General features: G+C 51.6%; 1 protein-coding gene across 2 annotated transcripts in view; it reads left to right on the plus strand.

The window, feature by feature from the left end:
* Window positions 1-3,070, plus strand: part of KIF14 (kinesin family member 14) — a 50,116-nt gene extending 47,046 nt beyond the window's left edge. For both annotated transcript variants that reach the window (XM_006078430.4, XM_006078431.4), the window contains exons 29-30: window positions 674-812; window positions 1,159-3,070. In XM_006078430.4, the coding sequence (XP_006078492.2) occupies window positions 674-812; window positions 1,159-1,550 (531 nt within the window). In that variant the 3' untranslated portion in view covers window positions 1,551-3,070. The remainder of the gene's footprint in view (window positions 1-673; window positions 813-1,158) is intronic.
* The last annotated feature ends 15,977 nt before the right edge of the window (window positions 3,071-19,047 follow it).

The raw sequence follows: 19,047 nt of genomic DNA on the forward strand, positions 1-19,047 counted from the left end.
ACTGGGCTCTGGCACGGATGTGCTTTGGTTTCTGTCACTCGCCGGTGACTCCTCTCGTTTACTGGAATCAGGTGCAGGAGCTCTCAGGCATCTTCTTGGTGTCTAACTTGTTAGGCTTAATGATGGATGGAATCGTGTGTAGAAACTGAGCGTATTGATGTGTCGTGCCTGTTTCTTTCTGCTGCTGTCAGCTTTTGCTTGAATAATCACTGTAGGCTAAAAAATTATGTTTAATCAGTATGCACAAAGATTTTAAGATACAGGCAAATGAGACAAGTCATTTTACTCATGTCACAGGTAAATAGAAAAATATGAACTAAGTATGGAATCAGAATTTCTATAGCTTGAAAATGTCTGTTAAAATAAGCAGGAGATATAAAGTTGAGCTCTTAAAAATTAAACAAATTTATCTTTTATGATATTGGGTAGTAAATGGTAGGTACTGTTGTTTTATTTCATTTTCATAAAATAGGAAATTGGACTTTATTTTTAAATTATTTAAAACTTTTTGTTTCTTTTGAATATTGTAATTGTTCATATCATATTTTGGTCTTGAAATTTAAACTCACTGTCATTTTGAAGGTAAAATTCTGGCAATTAAAATTATTTTGACTGAGCCTTTCCTCCATGTAACCTATTATATATTTTTTAAACTATGAACTTTTTTATGCAGAAAAGCTTCAGAACTCAAGTACAAGAAGAAAATCCTGAATATGAAGATTTGAAGAAGATGATCAATCTTGCCCAAGAATTCTTCAAGTTAAAATGTGACTTAGAGCAAACTATTCAAATTATTATTTCTGCACTGAGAGGTATGTAGAGCAAATGGAATTTGCAGTTAATCAGGACTTGACAGTTGGAGGAATCTCAGGCATCTTCTCATTTCTGGTTTGATTCTCTCACTGAGGCCTCATCAGTGCCCCTTGTTGGCATTAATGACCTGTAGGAACTGGTATGATTGAATTCCCACTTACCATCTGTGAGTTCCTCTGCCTACACTATGAGATCCTGAAGAACAAGTTGCTTATCTGACAGATGCACTGAATGCCCTTACGTTGTCTGGAGTTGTCCCAAGGGGTCACTTTGGCGTAGACGTCTCGGGTCACACCCCCTGGGGAGGGATGGCGAGGTGACCACCTCTCCCCTCTCCTTGCACAGGGCACTGCGGGGACATGGCCCTCCTCCAGGACTGTGTGCAGCGTCTCTGCAGCTCTGCCCGGGGTCTCCACGGCAACCGGGGCGGGTGCCCTGAGGACAGCAGAGCCCAAGCCAGCCACCGGGAGCTGGAGTCCTGCGCCACCTCACTGCTCTTGGGTTTTGAATTTGAAGAAGGACCTGGTTTGTGGGGGCCCTGGGAAACTTGTGATCAGGGTCCCAGAGCAGCAGGACAAGAGCAGCCCGGGTCAGACAGGCCCGGCCCCCAGAGGACCCGAGGAGTGCCCAAGCGGGTGTATGAGCTCCCGGGCCCGGCCCCGGGGGGCTCAGAGCAGGGTGTGTTTCCCACCCGGGAGGGCACTGGGGAGGGATCTCCTCCTGCCAGAGAGCAGTAAGCCTGCTCCAGAGCCGGCCAGTCTGTGGGCGGCCTCCTGTTGGGTGTGGACGCTGATTTCAGATGCCTGAGTGTGCAGCCGCAATTCCCTGCAGACGATGTAAGACAGGTACTGACCATGTCAGAGTTTCGTGGCAATCGGATAGAATTGGAATTCAAAACCAAGTGAGTGGTCCTTGTCCGTTGCCTGGAAATGTCGATGTTCATCTTTAACAGGAGTGTGCGGTCTCGGGCTGGCTCACTAGTCTATGTGTAATGGTTCTTATGGGGACTGTGGTGACTGAGAAGTTATTTCCTGTAAGTAGACACCTTCATGCCTGTATCTTCACTCCCTTGCAAATAGATAACTACGATGAGTTTTATGGTGAAGCTGCCATAGCAAGTCTAACCAGGGCAAGCTTAACCTGCCTTGTTGAATCGACAGCCCTTTTCTTGGAAGATTAACTGGTTGCCATTTTGAACGGTGTGTTCAGGACACAGTTTCCTGTTTCTTTGCAAATTATGAGCAGCTTCCTAATATAGTATAATTTATATTAATAACCTGGTTTGCTGGCATGCCGGCTCACTTCTATCTGCCAGGGGTTTCGTGTTAGGGGCTGTGTGAATGTAACTTCAAACCCATTGAATATTAATTCAACTATTGGATGGGGTTGGGGAATCAGAGGCCAGGTCTTCCCTTGATAACTCTTGTCTGATGAAGGCATAGGGAGTTTGTACATGATTTGATGAAGATTTAAGACCTTTATTATATCTCTGAACTTAAAAAAACCTTTATTTACAATCAGGAAATAGAGGTAATATTGCAGTTTGGGGCTCGTCCCTCAAGGAGATCTTTTGACATTTTCGGCTGCAGAAATGTGTGTAAGTTGAAGAGATACCCAGTGACCTGGCGGGAGTGAGGTCGAGCAGGTCTTGGGCAAGAATTATTTTGAGTAACCAGATTTCCCCCTTGTCCCCCACACGTGCAGACGTGCTGTGTGCCCGGTACGGCTGTGGGAGTTGGTGCAGGGGCAGACTTATTCTCACAGTGACTGGTTCTTATTTATGACGCTAATGAACCATGTGTTTTCAGGTGCTTTAAAACGGTGCAGTGTAAAAAATGTGCTTTTGTTTTCTTTTTTCTTTTCTTTTTGGCATTTGAGCTTGTTTTCACTCTGAGGGTCCATATGCATTTGTCATAGTGCTCTGCCAAGTGGCTCTTTGCTGTCAGGTTTTAGGAAGAGCAGGTGTACAGACAAGGACCTCTCCTGAAGGTTGTTCCTCTTGGAGGAACATCCTACAGTATTAATGTGGTAGTTTTTAATCTTGATGTTCAGTATTTAATCCTTACTTTCTGCTTTCTAAACTCAGGACTTCATTGGTCAGAAACCTTTTAGTGTCTTTGTAAAATTTTGTATGTACATATATTTATACTCGGGATTGTTACACAATATTTAAACCAACTTTGGTAAGTATATTTTCTGTTGGAATCATGTACGCTGATGAGATGTGTTATAATAAATGGATGCCTGTGAAAAGTCACTTCTGGGTCTGTGGTCTCGCTCCTGTCCATAATGTCAGTGTCCAACTTTCCCATCACCAGTCATGAGACCCCGTCCTGTGCCCACCAGGTTGCCCTCGGGAAGGCCCTGCCTCGTGTGGACAGTCACTGTCCAGTGTCAGAGCCAGCCCCGCTCCGCCGCCCTGCTCATCCTGGCCCCACGGGCCAGACACTAGTCCCACCGCCCGTCCTCCACAGAGACCCCACCTGCCCCTCCGCTGTGCTCCCTCGGGGTCCCCGTCACTCCCAGGCCCCTGTCATTCCAGGGCCCTTGTCACTCCGGGGTCCCCCGTCACTCCCCATCACTCCCAGGTCCCCGTCACTCCTGGGTCCCTGTCACTCTCAGGCCCCCATCACTCCCTGTCACTCCCGGTTCCCCGTCACTCCCAGGTCCGTGTCACTCCCGGGTCTGCGTCACTCCTGGGTGCCTGTCGATCCCGGGCCCTCATCACTCCCGGGTCTGTGTCACTCCTGGGCCCCCATCAATCCCCTTCACTCCTGGGTCCCCATCACTCCCGGGCTCCTGCCTGCTCTGCCCCACATCAGCCTCCAAGAGACTCTCCTAATCTCTGAGCTTATCTCCTGGCTCCTCCACTCAAGAGCTGCCTCCAGAATGACGCCCAGTCACATGTGGCTCACCCCCGCCGCCAGCCTCACGGAGCTCAGTCTGCGCAGGCCGCGCGGGGCCGTGCGCCTGGCCTCGGGTTGGTGACACGGGAACCTCCCTCCTCCTCTGCAGCTCGTCCGGTCCTGCCCGGCCCTCAGATGTGGAAGTCTCTCCATCTTGTTCCCTGAGCGCTGGTGACGGGCGGGCCGGGCCTCGAGACGTCGGGAGACAGCGGCCTTGGGCCTTTGGGAGGGGACGGTGGGTCACTGCAGCGGTGAGGCGCAGTGGCCGGTGCCCGGACGGGCCGGCCCGCAGGCCCCCCACCCACAGGTTGAGACGTGCGAGGTCTGACCTGGATACGGCGGGCTGTTGGGCCAGTCTGGGCGGAGCGAAAGCAGCTGCAGGAACTGCTCGAGGGCGACTGCAGGAGGCGTGGCCTGGGGGCGTGGCCAGGCGGGACGGGAGGAGGGGCCTGGGGCGTGGCCAGGCGGGACGGGCGAGGCCTGGGGTGGGCGGCTCACGGGCCATCAGGACATCAGGAGAGACCTGGCCCCACCGCCTGGCCCTTGCGCGGTTAAGCCGGGAAAGGATCTCAAACGTGGGCTCTAGGAGCATCCCTCCGTGTGGGGGACAGGGCGTGGGGTGGGATGGCCGGGGGGGTGGTCGGCAGGACGCCTGGGCCAGGGTCACTCACTGTCAGCTGGACAGTGAGTGGGTCCTAGAAATGTTCAGGGGGGCAAATGGACCAGATGTGGTGACCTTGTGAAGGGAGGACGTAGGGAACAGAGGGAGAAGACTGGAGTCCAGGTGTTGGGCCCAGGCAGCAGGTGGGGTGGGTACCGCTTCCTGGAGTAGGAAACAGAGGAGACAGTGCAGGAAGGTGGGCTTGCTCGTCCTGGCTGCCGTGGCAGTTTCCCCACACCTCATGGCTGAAACAGAGGGAAGTTAGCGTCTCACGGTCTCAGCCCATTCTGGGTACCGTCAGGTTTAAATGTCTTCTCATTTTCTATCCGCACTTGGTGAGACATACTCCCTGGCAAGCTCAGTTTTCTTCAAATGGACTTTTTAATTGAAGCATGACAAATACATAAAATGCACAGGTCATGTGTCCTGCAAGGATTTTCACCATGGGAAGACATCAGTGTAGCCATGACCTAGATAAACAGAATACCAGAGACCTCCTGTCATTGCCCCCAAGAGGTGAGCACCACCCGACTTGTGACACTGCCCTTCATGATGACGGTTTGACCTCACGCGGATGGAGCTGCACCTGTGAGCTCTTGAGAGTCTGGCTTCTGCTCATGGTTATGTTTGTGACCAGCAGCTGGTCACTCCTTTTCACTGCTGTATAGTATTCCACCATGTGCCCATATCACAGCTTATACGTGTGTGGGTGAATTGACCACCCCACTCCCACCCTGGGTCCCATACCCTTGGGCCTGTAACCTTTCAATGCCTTCCCCCTGAGGCTGGGTGAATTTCCTGCCACGGCTGTGGTCGTCTGGCTGACTTAGGCCAAGAGGACAATAGCAGAAGTGATGTACAGCCTCGGGAAAGTGCTGTGAAGGTGGGCTGTTTAGCTCTTGTACCACCGCTGCCCCCCGGGGACCCGCACGTACAGGCTGCTTGTAGGAGGAGGATGAGAGGGGCTTGACAGAGGCTCTGACCCCGCCAGTCCAGACCACCTGGCAGAGTATTACCGATTCATGACCTAAAACAAGTGCCCCGCTGCTGCAGAGCCTGTGCACAGCTGGCTCCCCATTCCACCACGCCCCGCAGCCTGTCCCCGGGGCAGACGGCTTATTCCCCAGCTTTGGTTATTATGGTAATGACGACACGGACTTTCTTGAACCTGTCTGCTGGTGCACATATCTACAGCGCCCCAAATGGCTCAACATTTTAATATTGAATAGAAGAAAGAGATAGAATGCAATTTCCTTTAATAATTTTATTATAAAAATATACTGTATTCTCCAAAGTAAAAGTTAGGCCCTTGGTTTCATCCAAACCTCCAGGAAGATGCATGTTAATTGCAGACAGACAGCCCTAAGGGCAGAGGTCGCTGGTTAAGCACTCTGTGCGGCTGCTCACTGGCCCGCAGACAGGAGGGGCTGGTGGGAGCGGGGTCCCAGGGATCTGCGTGGGGCTTCTCTCTGCCCCTACAGGCTGCACCAAGCCCACCTGGACTAGTGCTCCCGGTGGGTGCACTCGTGGGGACCATCTGCCCCCTGTGCACCCCCAGCGGCCCCCAGCTCCCTGCCACCCTGGGAGCAGGGCCTCCCTGAAGCATGGCCCCTACAGATCTGCAGAGCGAGCTGCGGCCCCGTCACCTCTTCCTGTGAGACGCCACTGGGGCGAGAACACGGGAGGGCCATGCTGGTCCCTGTGTGAGCTGTGGGGTCCGGGAGCTCGGATCAAGAGAGAAAGGTGGGCTCAGGTTGGACTGATGTGGCTGTGAGTGGTATTTGATGATACAAAGTTTACCTCTGATTTAGAAAGGAATTTCATGTGGGCGACAGCTCGGGTTCAGGCTAAGAGAGGTAGACAGGGTAGACGTCCGTAACTCTCGGAAGATGTATTACTGTTCTTGATACTTCCATTTCATTTCCCAGTATGCCATTGGGGGCTCTACAAAACTGGCCTCCAAGCAGAGTGTTGCACATGAGCAGAACGGGCTGGTTCTGCTACCACCATGGAGATCAATGAGAGCTGAGCGCTGGCTCTGCCCCTCTGTTTCGGTGGCTGGAGCTGTGTCCTCCGACGGCCTTGCTCTTGACCTCATGTTTAGATAACAGAGTGGCAGTCACGATGCATAAAGCGTTAACAGCTTCCACAAGACTTTGGACCTAAGGAGACCCATCGTGTTTGGGCAGAGGAGGAACAGGGATGTCCGATGGCCCGGAGCCAAGAGGTGGCTGGAATAAATCAGGACCCAAGTCAGGGGGCATGTTTTTTTGTTGTTCAGGAGAGAAGAGGCTTTGTTCTCTGGCACGGATGTTCCCGAGCAGCTCCCGCTAGATGTGGACACAATGTTCTGGTGACTCGAGAGTTGTGCCCGACTTCATAAATGGAAAAGCGATGCTCAGCGCTTACTACTCATCCATTATCTCACTGAATCCTCACAACAGCCTTGCAAGTTAGCTATTGTCATCTGTCTCTCAAAGTTGAGAAAAGTGAAGCACGGAAAGGTTGAGTGACTTGCCCAAAGTCACAGAGCTGGAAAATGATGAACACAAGTGGTCTGGATCCAGACATTCTGCTCTGGACCACCGAGGGGGGCTGAAACATGGCAGCACCACCCGGGGAGATTTTAAAAACTATTAACCCCTGAGCCCTGATGCCCAGAGGCACGGGGTGGGAATGTCCATTGTCATTTCTCGGTCACTCAGTCATGTCCGACTCTCTGCGACCCCGTGAACTACAGCACACCAGGCTTCCCTGTCCATCACCAACTCCCAGAGCTTACTCAAACTCATGTCCATCAAGTCAGTGATGCCATCCAACCATCTCATCCTCCGTCGTCCCCTTCTCCCGCCTTCAGTCTTTCCCAGCGTCAGGGTCTCTTCCAGCAAGTTGGCCGGGACCCCCCTCTGGTCCCCGCCCAGGGACTCTTGATGCCACCCCAGCCTGGATCTCCCTGGCTGAGGGCGCAAATCCACACGAAGGCCAAATGCGGGGTGGCACCTGATCAGCTCCTTCACACGTCCACTCCTGGTTCACAGAGTCAGGAGGCAGCCATTCCTTTGTGGGTTTTCTATTTCACTAGCACAGAACAAGAGTATAAATCAACACACCAGCGGTGTACATCCTTTTGAGTATATTAATATTTCTAATGTAGTTGAAGCACCAGAAACCATCTGAAACTGACCATTCCATTCTCAGTGTTAATATAGATCATAGATCATAGATCATTCTGAATAACACTTGATTTTAGCCCAAAGCTTTTGACCCTACTGCTACTGCTGCTAAGTCACTTCAGTCGTGTCCGACTCTGTGTGACCCCATAGACGGCAGCCCACCAGGCTCCGCTGTCCCTGGGATTCTCCAGGCAAGAACACTGGAGTGGGGTGCCATTTCCTTCTCCAATGCATGAAAGTGAAAAGTCAAAGTGAAGTTGCTCAGTCATGTCCGACTCTTAGTGACCCCATGGACTGCAGCCCACCAGGCTCCTCCGTCCATGGGATTTTCCAGGCGAGAGTACTGGAGTGGGGTGCCATTGCCTTCTCCACTTTTGACCCTATTAACATTTAAATACTGAATGGGATTATAAAATACATATGTGTAATTTTAGAAGCTGAAACTGATAAGCTTTTTAAAATATGATTGAATACATGTAAAATGTATGTGAGCTCTTAACTTCGTCCCAGGCAGCTGTTTTGTATAAAGGGTTGCACATTTAATGTCACAGACCTGTATGTGTTGTGTCAGATAATGACAGGGCTGGGGAGAAAATCAAGTCGACTGACGAGGGTGGAAGGTGCCAGGGTGGTGAGGGTGGGCTTGTGTTCCATGCCAGGTGGGTAAGGGAGGCCTCGCTTGGGGGGAGCTGTGAGCAGAGAACCCAGGAAGTGCTGAGGCTGAGCAAGTCCCAGGGCAGCGAGGGGCCTGGGGACTTGGGATGGGGGTGAGCCCAGGGTGGGTGGGAGAGGTAAGTGTGGTCAGTAAGAGGAAGGGCAATCTGCAGAGGAAGGAGGGGCGTGGGGTTGGGGAGAGACCCCCACCACGCAGCCCTGGGGGGTGCAGAGGCCCTCACGTCTGCTTGCAGGAGGCGCAGGGATGAGGGGAGTCTCGGGGCCCAGGCCGTCAGACCGGGAGATGAGTCTTATCGCCGCATCCTGCCCACGCACACATGCAGGCACACACGAGCGCACACACATGTGCACACACGAGCGCACACACATGTGCACACACGAGCGCACACACATGTATGCACACATGGGTGCACACACACACACACGTGCACACACGAGCACACACACATGCACACACAGAGACACTCACACATAGACACACGCAGATTTCACTGCAGGTGCCAGACTTCAGCCCCCACCGCATTGCTACTTTCCAGGTGGGTTCCCACCGAGGGCTGTGGGCCGTGGGGAATCAGCATTGCCCAGCGTCACCCCCAGATCCCCACCTCCGTGGCTCCTAGAGCAGCCTGTCTCATGGGTGCATGGAGGGAGGAGTGGGATTTATGTCTGTAAACATGGGCTGTGGAAGGCCTGCCCTGTGAGTCTCTAGACCCAGCCTGTGGGGCCGCGGACGGTTCTGAATCCAGTTCCAGACCAGACCCAGGGGCTGTGACCCAGGGCCACGCAGCAGGCCGTGACCGCTCCAGGCCTGGCTTCAAGAACTCCAGGTCAGAGCAGAGGTGCTGGGGCCCAGCGCTGTGGGGGTGCAGGCCTCCCGAGTGGCACTCCCAGGCTGATTCACATGAGCACGGCTTCCACCAGCTCCTGGCAGGTGACTGAGTGGCCGGCACTCGGCTGGTGGGGACGAGCTGAGCTCCCGGCTCTGGGCGGCCGGGGGGCCTCCACCGCCCCGTGTGTTGCAGGAGTCGCCCTGACCCCCCACCCCACTGTCTCTTGAGGCGCGAACCTGTCCCCGGCCCTTTTTCCTTGTCCCAGCGCTAGGAGCAATGCTATCCCACACATTTGCTTTAGATCATTGTAAGGGCGTTTTCAGGTTTATAGCAATTATTCCCACCTGGGTCTAAAAGCTTGGTCACATGGCCCTTGCAAACACACTGCTCCTTTGGCATGAAGAGTGGTCGAGGATTCACATATTTATATACCAAGACTCAGAAAATACTGCGGGAAAATACATACAAAATGTCAAGTCTAATTAAAGTTCACGTGACATTTCCAAGAAACACTGTCAGGGAGCGAAGTTACCATGCGTCTGGAGACACCTGGATACACTTGGACCTTGTTGGTCGCGTGATCGGCCAGAAACACATGAGCCCTTCCGAAGGTTCACGTCTATTGTACATATGCTTAGCGTTTTCTGGGTTAGTCTCTTTGCCTGCAAAGTACACAGGCAATTATCAGAAAGTTCACTGGTTTCTGTAACAGAAACAGCGAGTGTTTCCATTCCCTTTGTTTTGTTTTGCTTTGTGTCTCATCACAGACGGCTGGAGACTAAGCACAGTAATGCTCCTGTAGTTGGCTCAGCAGGTAGGAGCCTGCCGTCGCAGCGGCTGGTTTCCTTGCCTTTCTCTTGAGCGGAACGTGAAGTATTGGGGCTGACACCCTTTAATCTGCCGGCCCCCAAGCATAATCCCGGTAATAGCCGTCGGAACATGCTCACGCTGTGACGTAATGGATGCTTGACTCCCGGGGTATTTTCTAAATCCTCCAGCAGGAATGGTCTCCTTTAGAGCTGCAGTGGTTTATGCAAAGAGACTTGGCTCCTGGATTGTCCCCTGAGCCGTGAGCGCACAGCATCACAGAAGCGTGTGGGGAAGAGGCCTTTGCAGGGACGCCCTTCCGTGAAAGCGTGCACCAGGGAACCCGAGCACTCCGGGGTTTGCCTTCGCCTCTTGGTCTATAAAGCTGACTTCAGAACAGATTTGTGTAGAGAAAAGGCAGGGCCCCAGGTCATGAGGCAGCTTTTGGGGAACCAGTGCCGGTCCTGGTGGGGCCTGGGGTGCCCGCCAGACCCTTCCCGGCTCTGATGCTGTTCTTCAAGAGGTGCCCCCTCCAGCTTCCCAGGGTCAGAAATGACAGCCTCTCAGCGATCGCTGGCTGCCGCTGCCTTTTTTTAAAATATTGATTAATTTGGCCGCTCAATCAATAATTTGATTGATTAATTTGGGTCTTAGTTGCGGCACGCGGGATCTCCGGTCTTGGTTGGGGCCTGCAGGATCCAGTTCCGTGATCAGGGATCGAACCTGAACTGCCTCGGGAGAGTGGGGTCTTAGCCACTGGGCACCAGGGAAGTGCCCGCTGCTGGCTTCTGTGTCCCCAGGCAGTGTGATCACAGCAGGGCACACCCCCAAAATCAGAAACTGGGCGAAGCACTAGAGTGAAAAGACAGATGGCCAGCACGGGACTTCATTTTGTTCTAGCTTATTTGATAGAATCCAGGTGTTTCTAAATTGTCGAGTTTTTTTTTTTTTAATTAAAAAAAAACTTTAATTTTTACTATACACAGTTTTCTATGGATTAGTCCTTCAAGTCTCAACAATTTTGTTTTCTACTTGTAAGTTCATGAACATATACCCAACAATAGAACAACAATAATTATTAAATTGTCAAGTTTTGTACAGAAGCGAAGGGTAAATTCTTCCACTTTCAGCTTTCTTTATAGTCCAAGAATTGATGCTTTATAGCCAAAGAATTGATGCTTTTGAACTGTGGTGTTGGAGAAGACTCCTGAGAGTCCCTTGGACTGCAAGGAGATCCAACCAGTCCATCCTAAAGGAAATCAGTCCTGAATATTCACTGGAAGGACTGATGCTGAAGCAGAAACTCCGATCCTTTGGCCACCTGATGCGAATAACTGACTCATTGGAAAAGACCCTGATGCTGGGAAAGATTGAGGGCGGGAGGAGAAGGGGACAACAGAGGAGGAAGGGTAAATAAGCAGAGGCCAACGTCCACAGAAAAGTCTAAGCTTTTCAAACTTTTGTCCCATTCCGCCTCTTCCCTCCCCACACTTCCTGCTTCTTCCTGGTGGCCTCCTCGCACTCCACCCTCCACAGCGCCTAGACAGGGCCTCCCCCCAGCTGCCAGCTTGGAAGTTCCTCCCGTACTGGGGTCTGCGGTGCTTGCTCCAGGGTCCCAACTGGTGCGGGTGGGATGTCCAGGAGCTGCTGGGGCTCGGGGCTGCCCAGCTCTGCTGAGAGTCCCGGGAACCAGCAGAGGCCCCTCGACCCCAGCACTGGGATCTGCAGAGGAGAGGAAGAGGAGGACAGAAAAGCAGATTGGGACAGTGGTCAGCAAAGACAGGATAAGAGGCTGTGTCGACGTGCCGTTCACCACCCATCAGGGTTGTCCTCTTACCGGCCCCCCAGCGGGTCTCGGTCCGTCCAGAGGGCCAGGCCGGCCACCATCCCCACCTCCAGGGGACAGGGTGTGGGGGAGCCGCTGACCACAGCTGCCCAGGAGTCCCCGCCGCAGACCGAGTCCTCATGAGAATGCCCACAGCACAGGGACCCTCACCTGCAAGGGAGCAGGGCTCTAGCAAGTGGAGTATTTTGGATTCAGCCTCCTGGAGCTGCTGAACTTCTTGCTAAACTTTATGGCCCCCACATCTCACCTACATTTTTCTAAGGATCGAGTTTTTTCTGGTCTGATCATGATAATATAAGAAGGTCTTTTGTAAAAATGTAAGATAAATCGAGGCAGTAAAGAAAATAAATATCACCTGTCGTCCTTACTGCACAGAAATAACAACTGCTCTGAAACGTGGTGAATAATAACGCCGGTCTTCTTATACACACGAGGTTTTGGCAGCATGCTGCCTTTCTCATTTACTATTTTATATTTCACGAATCCTTTCCTGTTAAGTGCTTTTTAAAGACACCACCCAAGTGTCTTCGTTCGGAGCACACAGCAGGTCTTCTTCGGCTCGGGCCTGGGGATGTGAGGGGCGCGGGCCGAGACTGACCGGTCAGGAGAGCCCAAGCGCGCGGCCGCGTGTATTGTAAACAGTTAATAGCCCATTTCTCACTCTGAGGAGCTCCTCCCCGCGATGATGCAGGGTGGAATAAAAATCCTGTTTAGTTTAGATCTTCCCCGAGGCCTGAGGGCGGCAGGGGCGCTGCGGGAAGCGAGCCGCGGGGTCCCCGAGCCCCCGGGAGGCGCCCGGGACGCCCTCGTGCAGGCTCTCCCGGCTGCGGGGCCTTCAGCTCTGGCGGCGCAGATCTGGCGTCTCGGACGGGAAGCCTCGTCTCCTCTCACTCCCGCGGAGAGGAACCCGCTTCCTGCTCGCACGCACACCCGTGGGCTGCTTTCCTTTAGGAGGACGAAGCGGAACAGGTCGGGTCGTCACGGAAAGAAAATGGACCTGGGCTAATTCATGGCACGTGGACACCCATGAGTCCAGAGGGACCGCAGGACAGAGGTCAGAGGTCAGCATTCCGGGCCGGAGGCCGCGTGACCCGGGGCACCCCCCTGACCTGCCCTGAGCCTCCTCTTGGTGGTGGGGGGCTCTTGGGACCCCTCCTGTCACTAAGAGTTGATTCTGTCTCAGGCTCCTGGTGGGTGGGGGCCGTGTCTGTGCAATCGCTGTGTTCAGTCCCTGGACAACACCTCTTACTCTATCACCAATGAAGGTGTTAAATCTAATTTATTTTCTGATGAAGCAACTCACTCACCAGGTTCCAAGTCCAAAAGGCACCAAATAACATCTGATTAAAAAGCCCTCTTCCCACCCTATACCCCAGTCACCCAGATTCTCAGTTTCTTATGGGTCCTCCTGTAGATATGTTATGCATTTACAAGCAAATCCATGCATGTTTTAATTTTTCTCTTTTTTAAATCAATTGGTGCATTCTGTTGACACTCAACTTTGTTCATGTAACAGGATCCTGGAAATCATCTCAAAATCAGTTCGCAAAGAGCTTCCTGATTCCATTTTATGGCTGCATAGAAGTCCTCTGTTTGAGCCAAAATTGAGCTAACAAATTCCTCATAAATTGACATTTGGGTTGTTTCCATCTTTTGCTATCACAAACGAAGCGTCAGGATGATGGTGGAACAAGTCATTTTGTACGTCTGATAGAATCATGTACGCTTTTGAATCTAAGTGGACTGGTGATCTGACGTGAATAGCTGACTCACTGGAAAAGTCCCTGATGCTGGGAAAGATTGAGGGCAGAAGAAGAGGGTGTTAGAGGATGAGATGACTTAATGGCATTACCGATGCAATGAGCATGAACTGAGACAAACTTTGAGAGATGGTGAAGGACAGGGAGGCCTGGCGTGCTGCAGCCCATGGGGTTGAAAACAGTCAGACACGACTGGGCGACTCAACAGCAAAGTGGGCTGGAAATGGAAAGGAATTAGCTGAGGGAAGGCAAATGTAGTTTCCCGATAAGGTGAGCAGGAAGCCAGCAGGTTCAGACCTTCTTCCACGGGCAAACACAGGGAGCTGCCCAGGAAGGGGTCTGGCATGTGCGGTAGTGGGGAGGCTGAATTCAGGAGCAGCCGGCTGTCGGTGCCGCATCTCCAAAGCTGCCTCTTTCACGCTCCCTTTAACAGCCCATCTTCGTGTACGCCTGTTTTACTTATTCTTTATTTCTTTGGCCGCTTCTCCTGGCCTGTGGGCTCTTAGTTCCCCACCAGGGATGGAACCCAGGCCCCAGCAGTGAAAGCACCGAATCCTGGACCACCAGCAAAGTCCCTCTCCTGTTTTTAAAGAACCAGGAAGAAGCATCAGACATCGCAGACGTGGAGTCCACAGTCTATCAGCGCTCTGTCTTCAGTGGCGAAAAAGAGAAACAAAGAACCAGAAACAAAAGTGGAGTGTCCTGTTGGTTTTAATCAGGCAGATCCTCCTTCACTTTTCTTTTCGCACAAAATTGCCGAACCATCCTCAGCTGTCTGTTTTCTCAGATAGCTGTTAGGATAGTCTTGTCAAATGTCAAACAGCGGTATTGTATTTGAATTTCAGGAGCCCGTGCGTTAATGGACATAGTCTTTCTCCACGAGGTTTCTCCTCTCAGCTGCATTTTGACTCTAATCCAAGACGAGGGCCCCTGTAGGCAGATGACCCGAGATTAGAGGCGGGTAACCCGCATTGAGCAGGAGCTGCTTCCTTATCAGAACAATTAGAAAGGGGAAGACGTATCAGTAGAAGCCCTGAAAGCTTCCAGGGAGGTGAGCGGGCAAGCGCACGCCCCGCTGTGCAGGCGTGTTCCGGAGTGGCTGTGCTGTAAGCCAGCGCCCTGTCCCATGCGTGCCTGCGTTTCCACGGTGACCTAGAGGGCGCCCACCGCAGGTGTGTGTGGGCTCCGTCAGCGTGCGCACGGCCACCCAGCCCTGGGCTTTGTCCCCTCGCCCCCATCCTGTGGGTTGGTGTGTCATCAGAGAGGTCGAGCGTGGCTCACGCAGCTGAGTCAGAGTCGGAGGCCTGGGTCTGCAGGGAGACGCGGACGGTGAGTTCATGCAACGCACCGAGCTCTTGGGCGGCCTTAAATGTGGATGGAAGCTTCAGCTGTTCATGCCACCTCAGAGAACACACTTTCTCCTTTGGGTTCATTCAGTGAAAACCTCAGAAGAAGAAAGAGAGAATCAACTCCCTTTAAGTTTCTCTGATTTAATAAAGACTCTCCCATGAGGCTGTGAATTAATTATAAGCATAAAGCTTGAGTTCTTTATTCAGTCATGGGAGGCTTAACTTAAAATGACAGCAACGTAGGATGTCTTTCTTGTACAGAAAAGGCAGGGTTTATGACTTCAAAAGGACTGCCGTGGAGTCTCATTGGTCTGGTGGACTCAATGCTAACAGACAGCCCTCGGGTTGTGGGGCCCACACTACAGGCCCCGTGATTTCTCACCCTCTTGCAGTCTAGTGGGGGGGCAGGACTCTGCTTCACGCAGCCACTCAGGGGTCCCACCCCACCCTCCTTTAGGTTCTCGGAGCCCCCTCCTTTCAGCCTGCAGAGGGGAGAGAAAAGGAGGGGAGGTTTTCGTTGGCCAGGCCCGGACATAGTGCTTCCACTGGCCAGAATTTGGTTGCTGGTCGCATTCACTGCAAAGGAGACCAAAAATGCCATCTCGTTTCGTGACTCGGGAGGAAGGGTCACACGGACACTGGTGAGCTGGGCGTCTTCTGCTAGATGGCTCGCTCACCCACTCGTTCTGCCGTTCCCGGACGTGTGTTGTGTAGCTGTGACGTGACGGCACTCTCTGCAGCTGAGACCCGGCAGCCCACGGGATGCAGGGGTGTCTGCCTCTGGGGGAATGGACCCCCAGTTCTGAGTCCTCACCTCGTGGCCGTGTGACCGCAGCCACACGAGCCGCTGGGAGGGCGGAGCAGAGCTGGCGGGGCTGCTGTGGGAACCAGGTGAAGCGCTCCCGGTGGGCTGTCCAGGTGTGGAGCCAGTCATCTGTGCCCTGTTGATCACACAGATAGATGCATCTTCAGGATTTGCGTGGCTCTTCCTGCAAAGTCACAGAACTCACAGAGTGCACCTGCCTCTCAGATCTCAGAAGAGTGGATCTGTGCTTCTACGTTCAATGTTTATAGAGTAAAAGCCTGGGTTTTCTGGGACTTCCCTGCTGGTCCAGCGGTTCAATGCAGGGCTCATTGGTTCAATAGCTGGTCTGGGAACATGGACCCCATGTGCCGTGACTGGGTGCTCAGTCACCTCAGTTGTGTCCGACTCCTTGTGACCCGTGGACCGTGGCCCACCAGACTCCTCTGTCCGTGAGATTTTCCCGGCAAGAATACTGGAATGGGTTGCCATGCTCTCCTCCAGGGGATCTTCCCACTCCAGGGATCGAACCCATATTTCCTGCGTCTCCTGCATTGCAAGTGGTCTCTTTACCACTATTTGCCACTGGGATAGCCATATGCCATGAAAAAGAAAGAAAGAAAAGAAGAAAAAAAGAAAAAGCCATATGCTATGAGGTGGGGCAAATAAATAAATAAAGGCTGGATTTTCTTTCTGCTCAAACATGCATCCAAAACAAACATGCTAGAAAAGCCCTTCACCCTTCACCCTCAACCTAAACAGTCTCAGAGTTTTATTATGGCTCATTTGTCCTATCCCTACCAAGGAAACTGAAGATTCACTCGAGGCCCGAGGAGTCCATACAGTTAGTGGCAGTACTGGTGAAGCGCAGGTCACAGGTTTGCCAAATAACCTAGACCTTGATGGATGTGAGAGTTGGACTATAAAGAAAGCTGAGCGCTGAAGAATTGATGCTTTTGAACCGTGGTGTCGGAGAAGACTCTTGAGAGTCCCTTGGACAGCAAGAGACCAAACCAGACCATACTAAAGAAGATCAGTCCTGAATATTATTGGAATGTTAATTGTAAGGACTGATGCTGAAGCTGAAACTCCCAATACGTTGGCCACCTGATGAAAGGAACTGACTCTTGGAAAAGACCCTGGTGCTGGGAAAGATTGAAGGCGGGATAAGGGGACGACAGAGAATGAGATGGTTGGATGGCATCACCGACTCAATGGACATGACTTTGAGTAAACTGGAGGTGGTGATGGACAGGGAAGCCTGGCGTGCTGCGATCCATGGGGTCGCAAAAAGTCGGACACGATTGAGCAACTGAGCTGAACTGAACCGATGGACAAAAGGGCAGTCAGCCTCCCGCTGTAGTGCTCACAGCGGCCACTAGATGGCAGCATCTCACAGGCCTAGGTGAACCTGCCCTCCTGGCTCCTTGGTCTTGGACTTGAAGCTCTGACTTCAAAATAACTAAAGATGAAAGGAGCAGTAAAAAATGTCAACATCTTTTTGTTCTTAATATTGTAAAAAGAAATATCTCCAAACACTCTCAAAAAGTTCTCCTGTGGCATTTTATATCCATTCTTTATACCTCGAGGCCAGCAGAAATGACTCAGGTGCTGTATTTTATGGACGCCGTGTGTGTGCACACGCGCCCCGTGGGGGGTTCTGGCTCACTTTCCCAGGGCCCTTTGAGTCTGATTGCTGTGCACACGTGGGAGCTGGTCTCCACCGAGGATGCTGATAGAGCCTCATCTTTTTCCTGGTGAAATAAAGTAGAAGGAGACAGTTGGAAAGAAACATCCAGAGATGTTAAAACCAGTGGGGGAATTCCAGGAAGTTTTTATCCTTGAGTCTGTTCAGCTGGAATGGAAGCCAGGGAATGTTTTCCTGCTATTTAGCATCTGCATGGGTTTTCCAGAGAACTGAGTAAATAAGTGGGAATGCAGAGACGCAGATGGTGATGGAGTCTGAGAAGAAAATGTCCCTGATGATGCTGCAATCCTGGGAGCTCTTGTTTATTGAGACATCACCATGCCATGCCACTGCACATCACTTGTTTGGACAGCAAGGAGAGCCAACCAGTCCATCCTAAAGGAGATCAACCCTGAATATTTATTGGAAGGACTGGTGCTGAAGCTGAAGCTCCAATACGTTGGCCACCTGATGCGAAGAGCCAACTCATTGGAAAAGACCCTGATGCTGGGAAAGATTGAAGGCAAGAGGAGAAGGGGACGACAGAGAATGAGATGGTTGGATGGCATCACCGACTTGATGGACATGCTGGGAAATCGTGAAGGACAGGGAGGCCTGGCGTGCTGCAGTCCATGGGGTCGCAAAGAGTCTGACATGACTGAACAAATGAGCGACACCAGCTGGGCAGCTGTCAGGTGCTGTCCTCGGGGCTTCGAGTGCACGGTCTCATTTCACCCTCACACACAGAAGATACTGTTACTGTGAATTCATAGGTGAGGAGACAGGCAAGGAAAACTGTGAGTAACTCGCTCCAGGCTACACAGCCAAGTGGTAGAAACAGGACTTGAACGTGGATCTGTCTGTCTTCAAAGTCAATTAAAAACAACTTGATATTGGAGAAGGCAATGGCAACCCACTCCAGTACTCTTGCCTGGAAAATCCCATGGACAGAGGAGCCTGGTAGACTGCAGTCCATGGGGTCGCGAAGAGTCGGAGATGACTGAGCAACTTCACTTTCACTTTTCACTTTCATGCACTGGAGAAGGACATGGCAACCCACTCCAGTGTTCTTGCCTGGAGAATCCCTGGGTCGGCGGAGCCTGGTGGGCTGCCGTCTATGGGATCGCACAGAGTCGGACATGACTGAAGTGACTTAGCAGCAGCAGCAGCAAGATGATATATAGTCATCTTTAAAGTAAATCTATTACTCTGAAGATTGTCCAAGGTCTTATTTGAATAAAACTGCAATTTACAGATTTGGTAAGTGAAAATTCTGCATACAGTCATCAGCAGATTTTAGTACATAGAATTTAAAGCCATAAAGTTTGCTGAGTATAGTCAAACTTGGTACTTTTGAGTTTTGTTAGATAATTAGATAAATATAACATGTTAATATTTTTTAAGAAGAAACTTCAACAGAATAACTATACCTATTGCATTACTCATAACTGCCTACATAGTACTCCCTATAATCAAGGATCTCTCATTGTACACTGCTTAGTAATTTAGCAATGGAATTAACCTCTTTTCCAGTGAAGGAGGACCTTTACAATTTATTCTGTCTCTAAAAAGTTGATTTCATGTTTTAAGAGTATGAACTATGCCTTAGGGTTGAATAGGTCATACATCAGTGACAAGCAATCTACAGAGATCTCAGCAAGGGATTCTGTTTTTAGACCCAGGGATCCGAGCTGACAGCAATTCAAGCACCTTATATGGTAACTTCAGGACCATGTTG

The sequence above is a fragment of the Bubalus bubalis genome, chromosome 5 (genome assembly GCF_019923935.1).
Source record: "Bubalus bubalis isolate 160015118507 breed Murrah chromosome 5, NDDB_SH_1, whole genome shotgun sequence".
Lineage (NCBI taxonomy): Eukaryota > Metazoa > Chordata > Mammalia > Artiodactyla > Bovidae > Bubalus > Bubalus bubalis.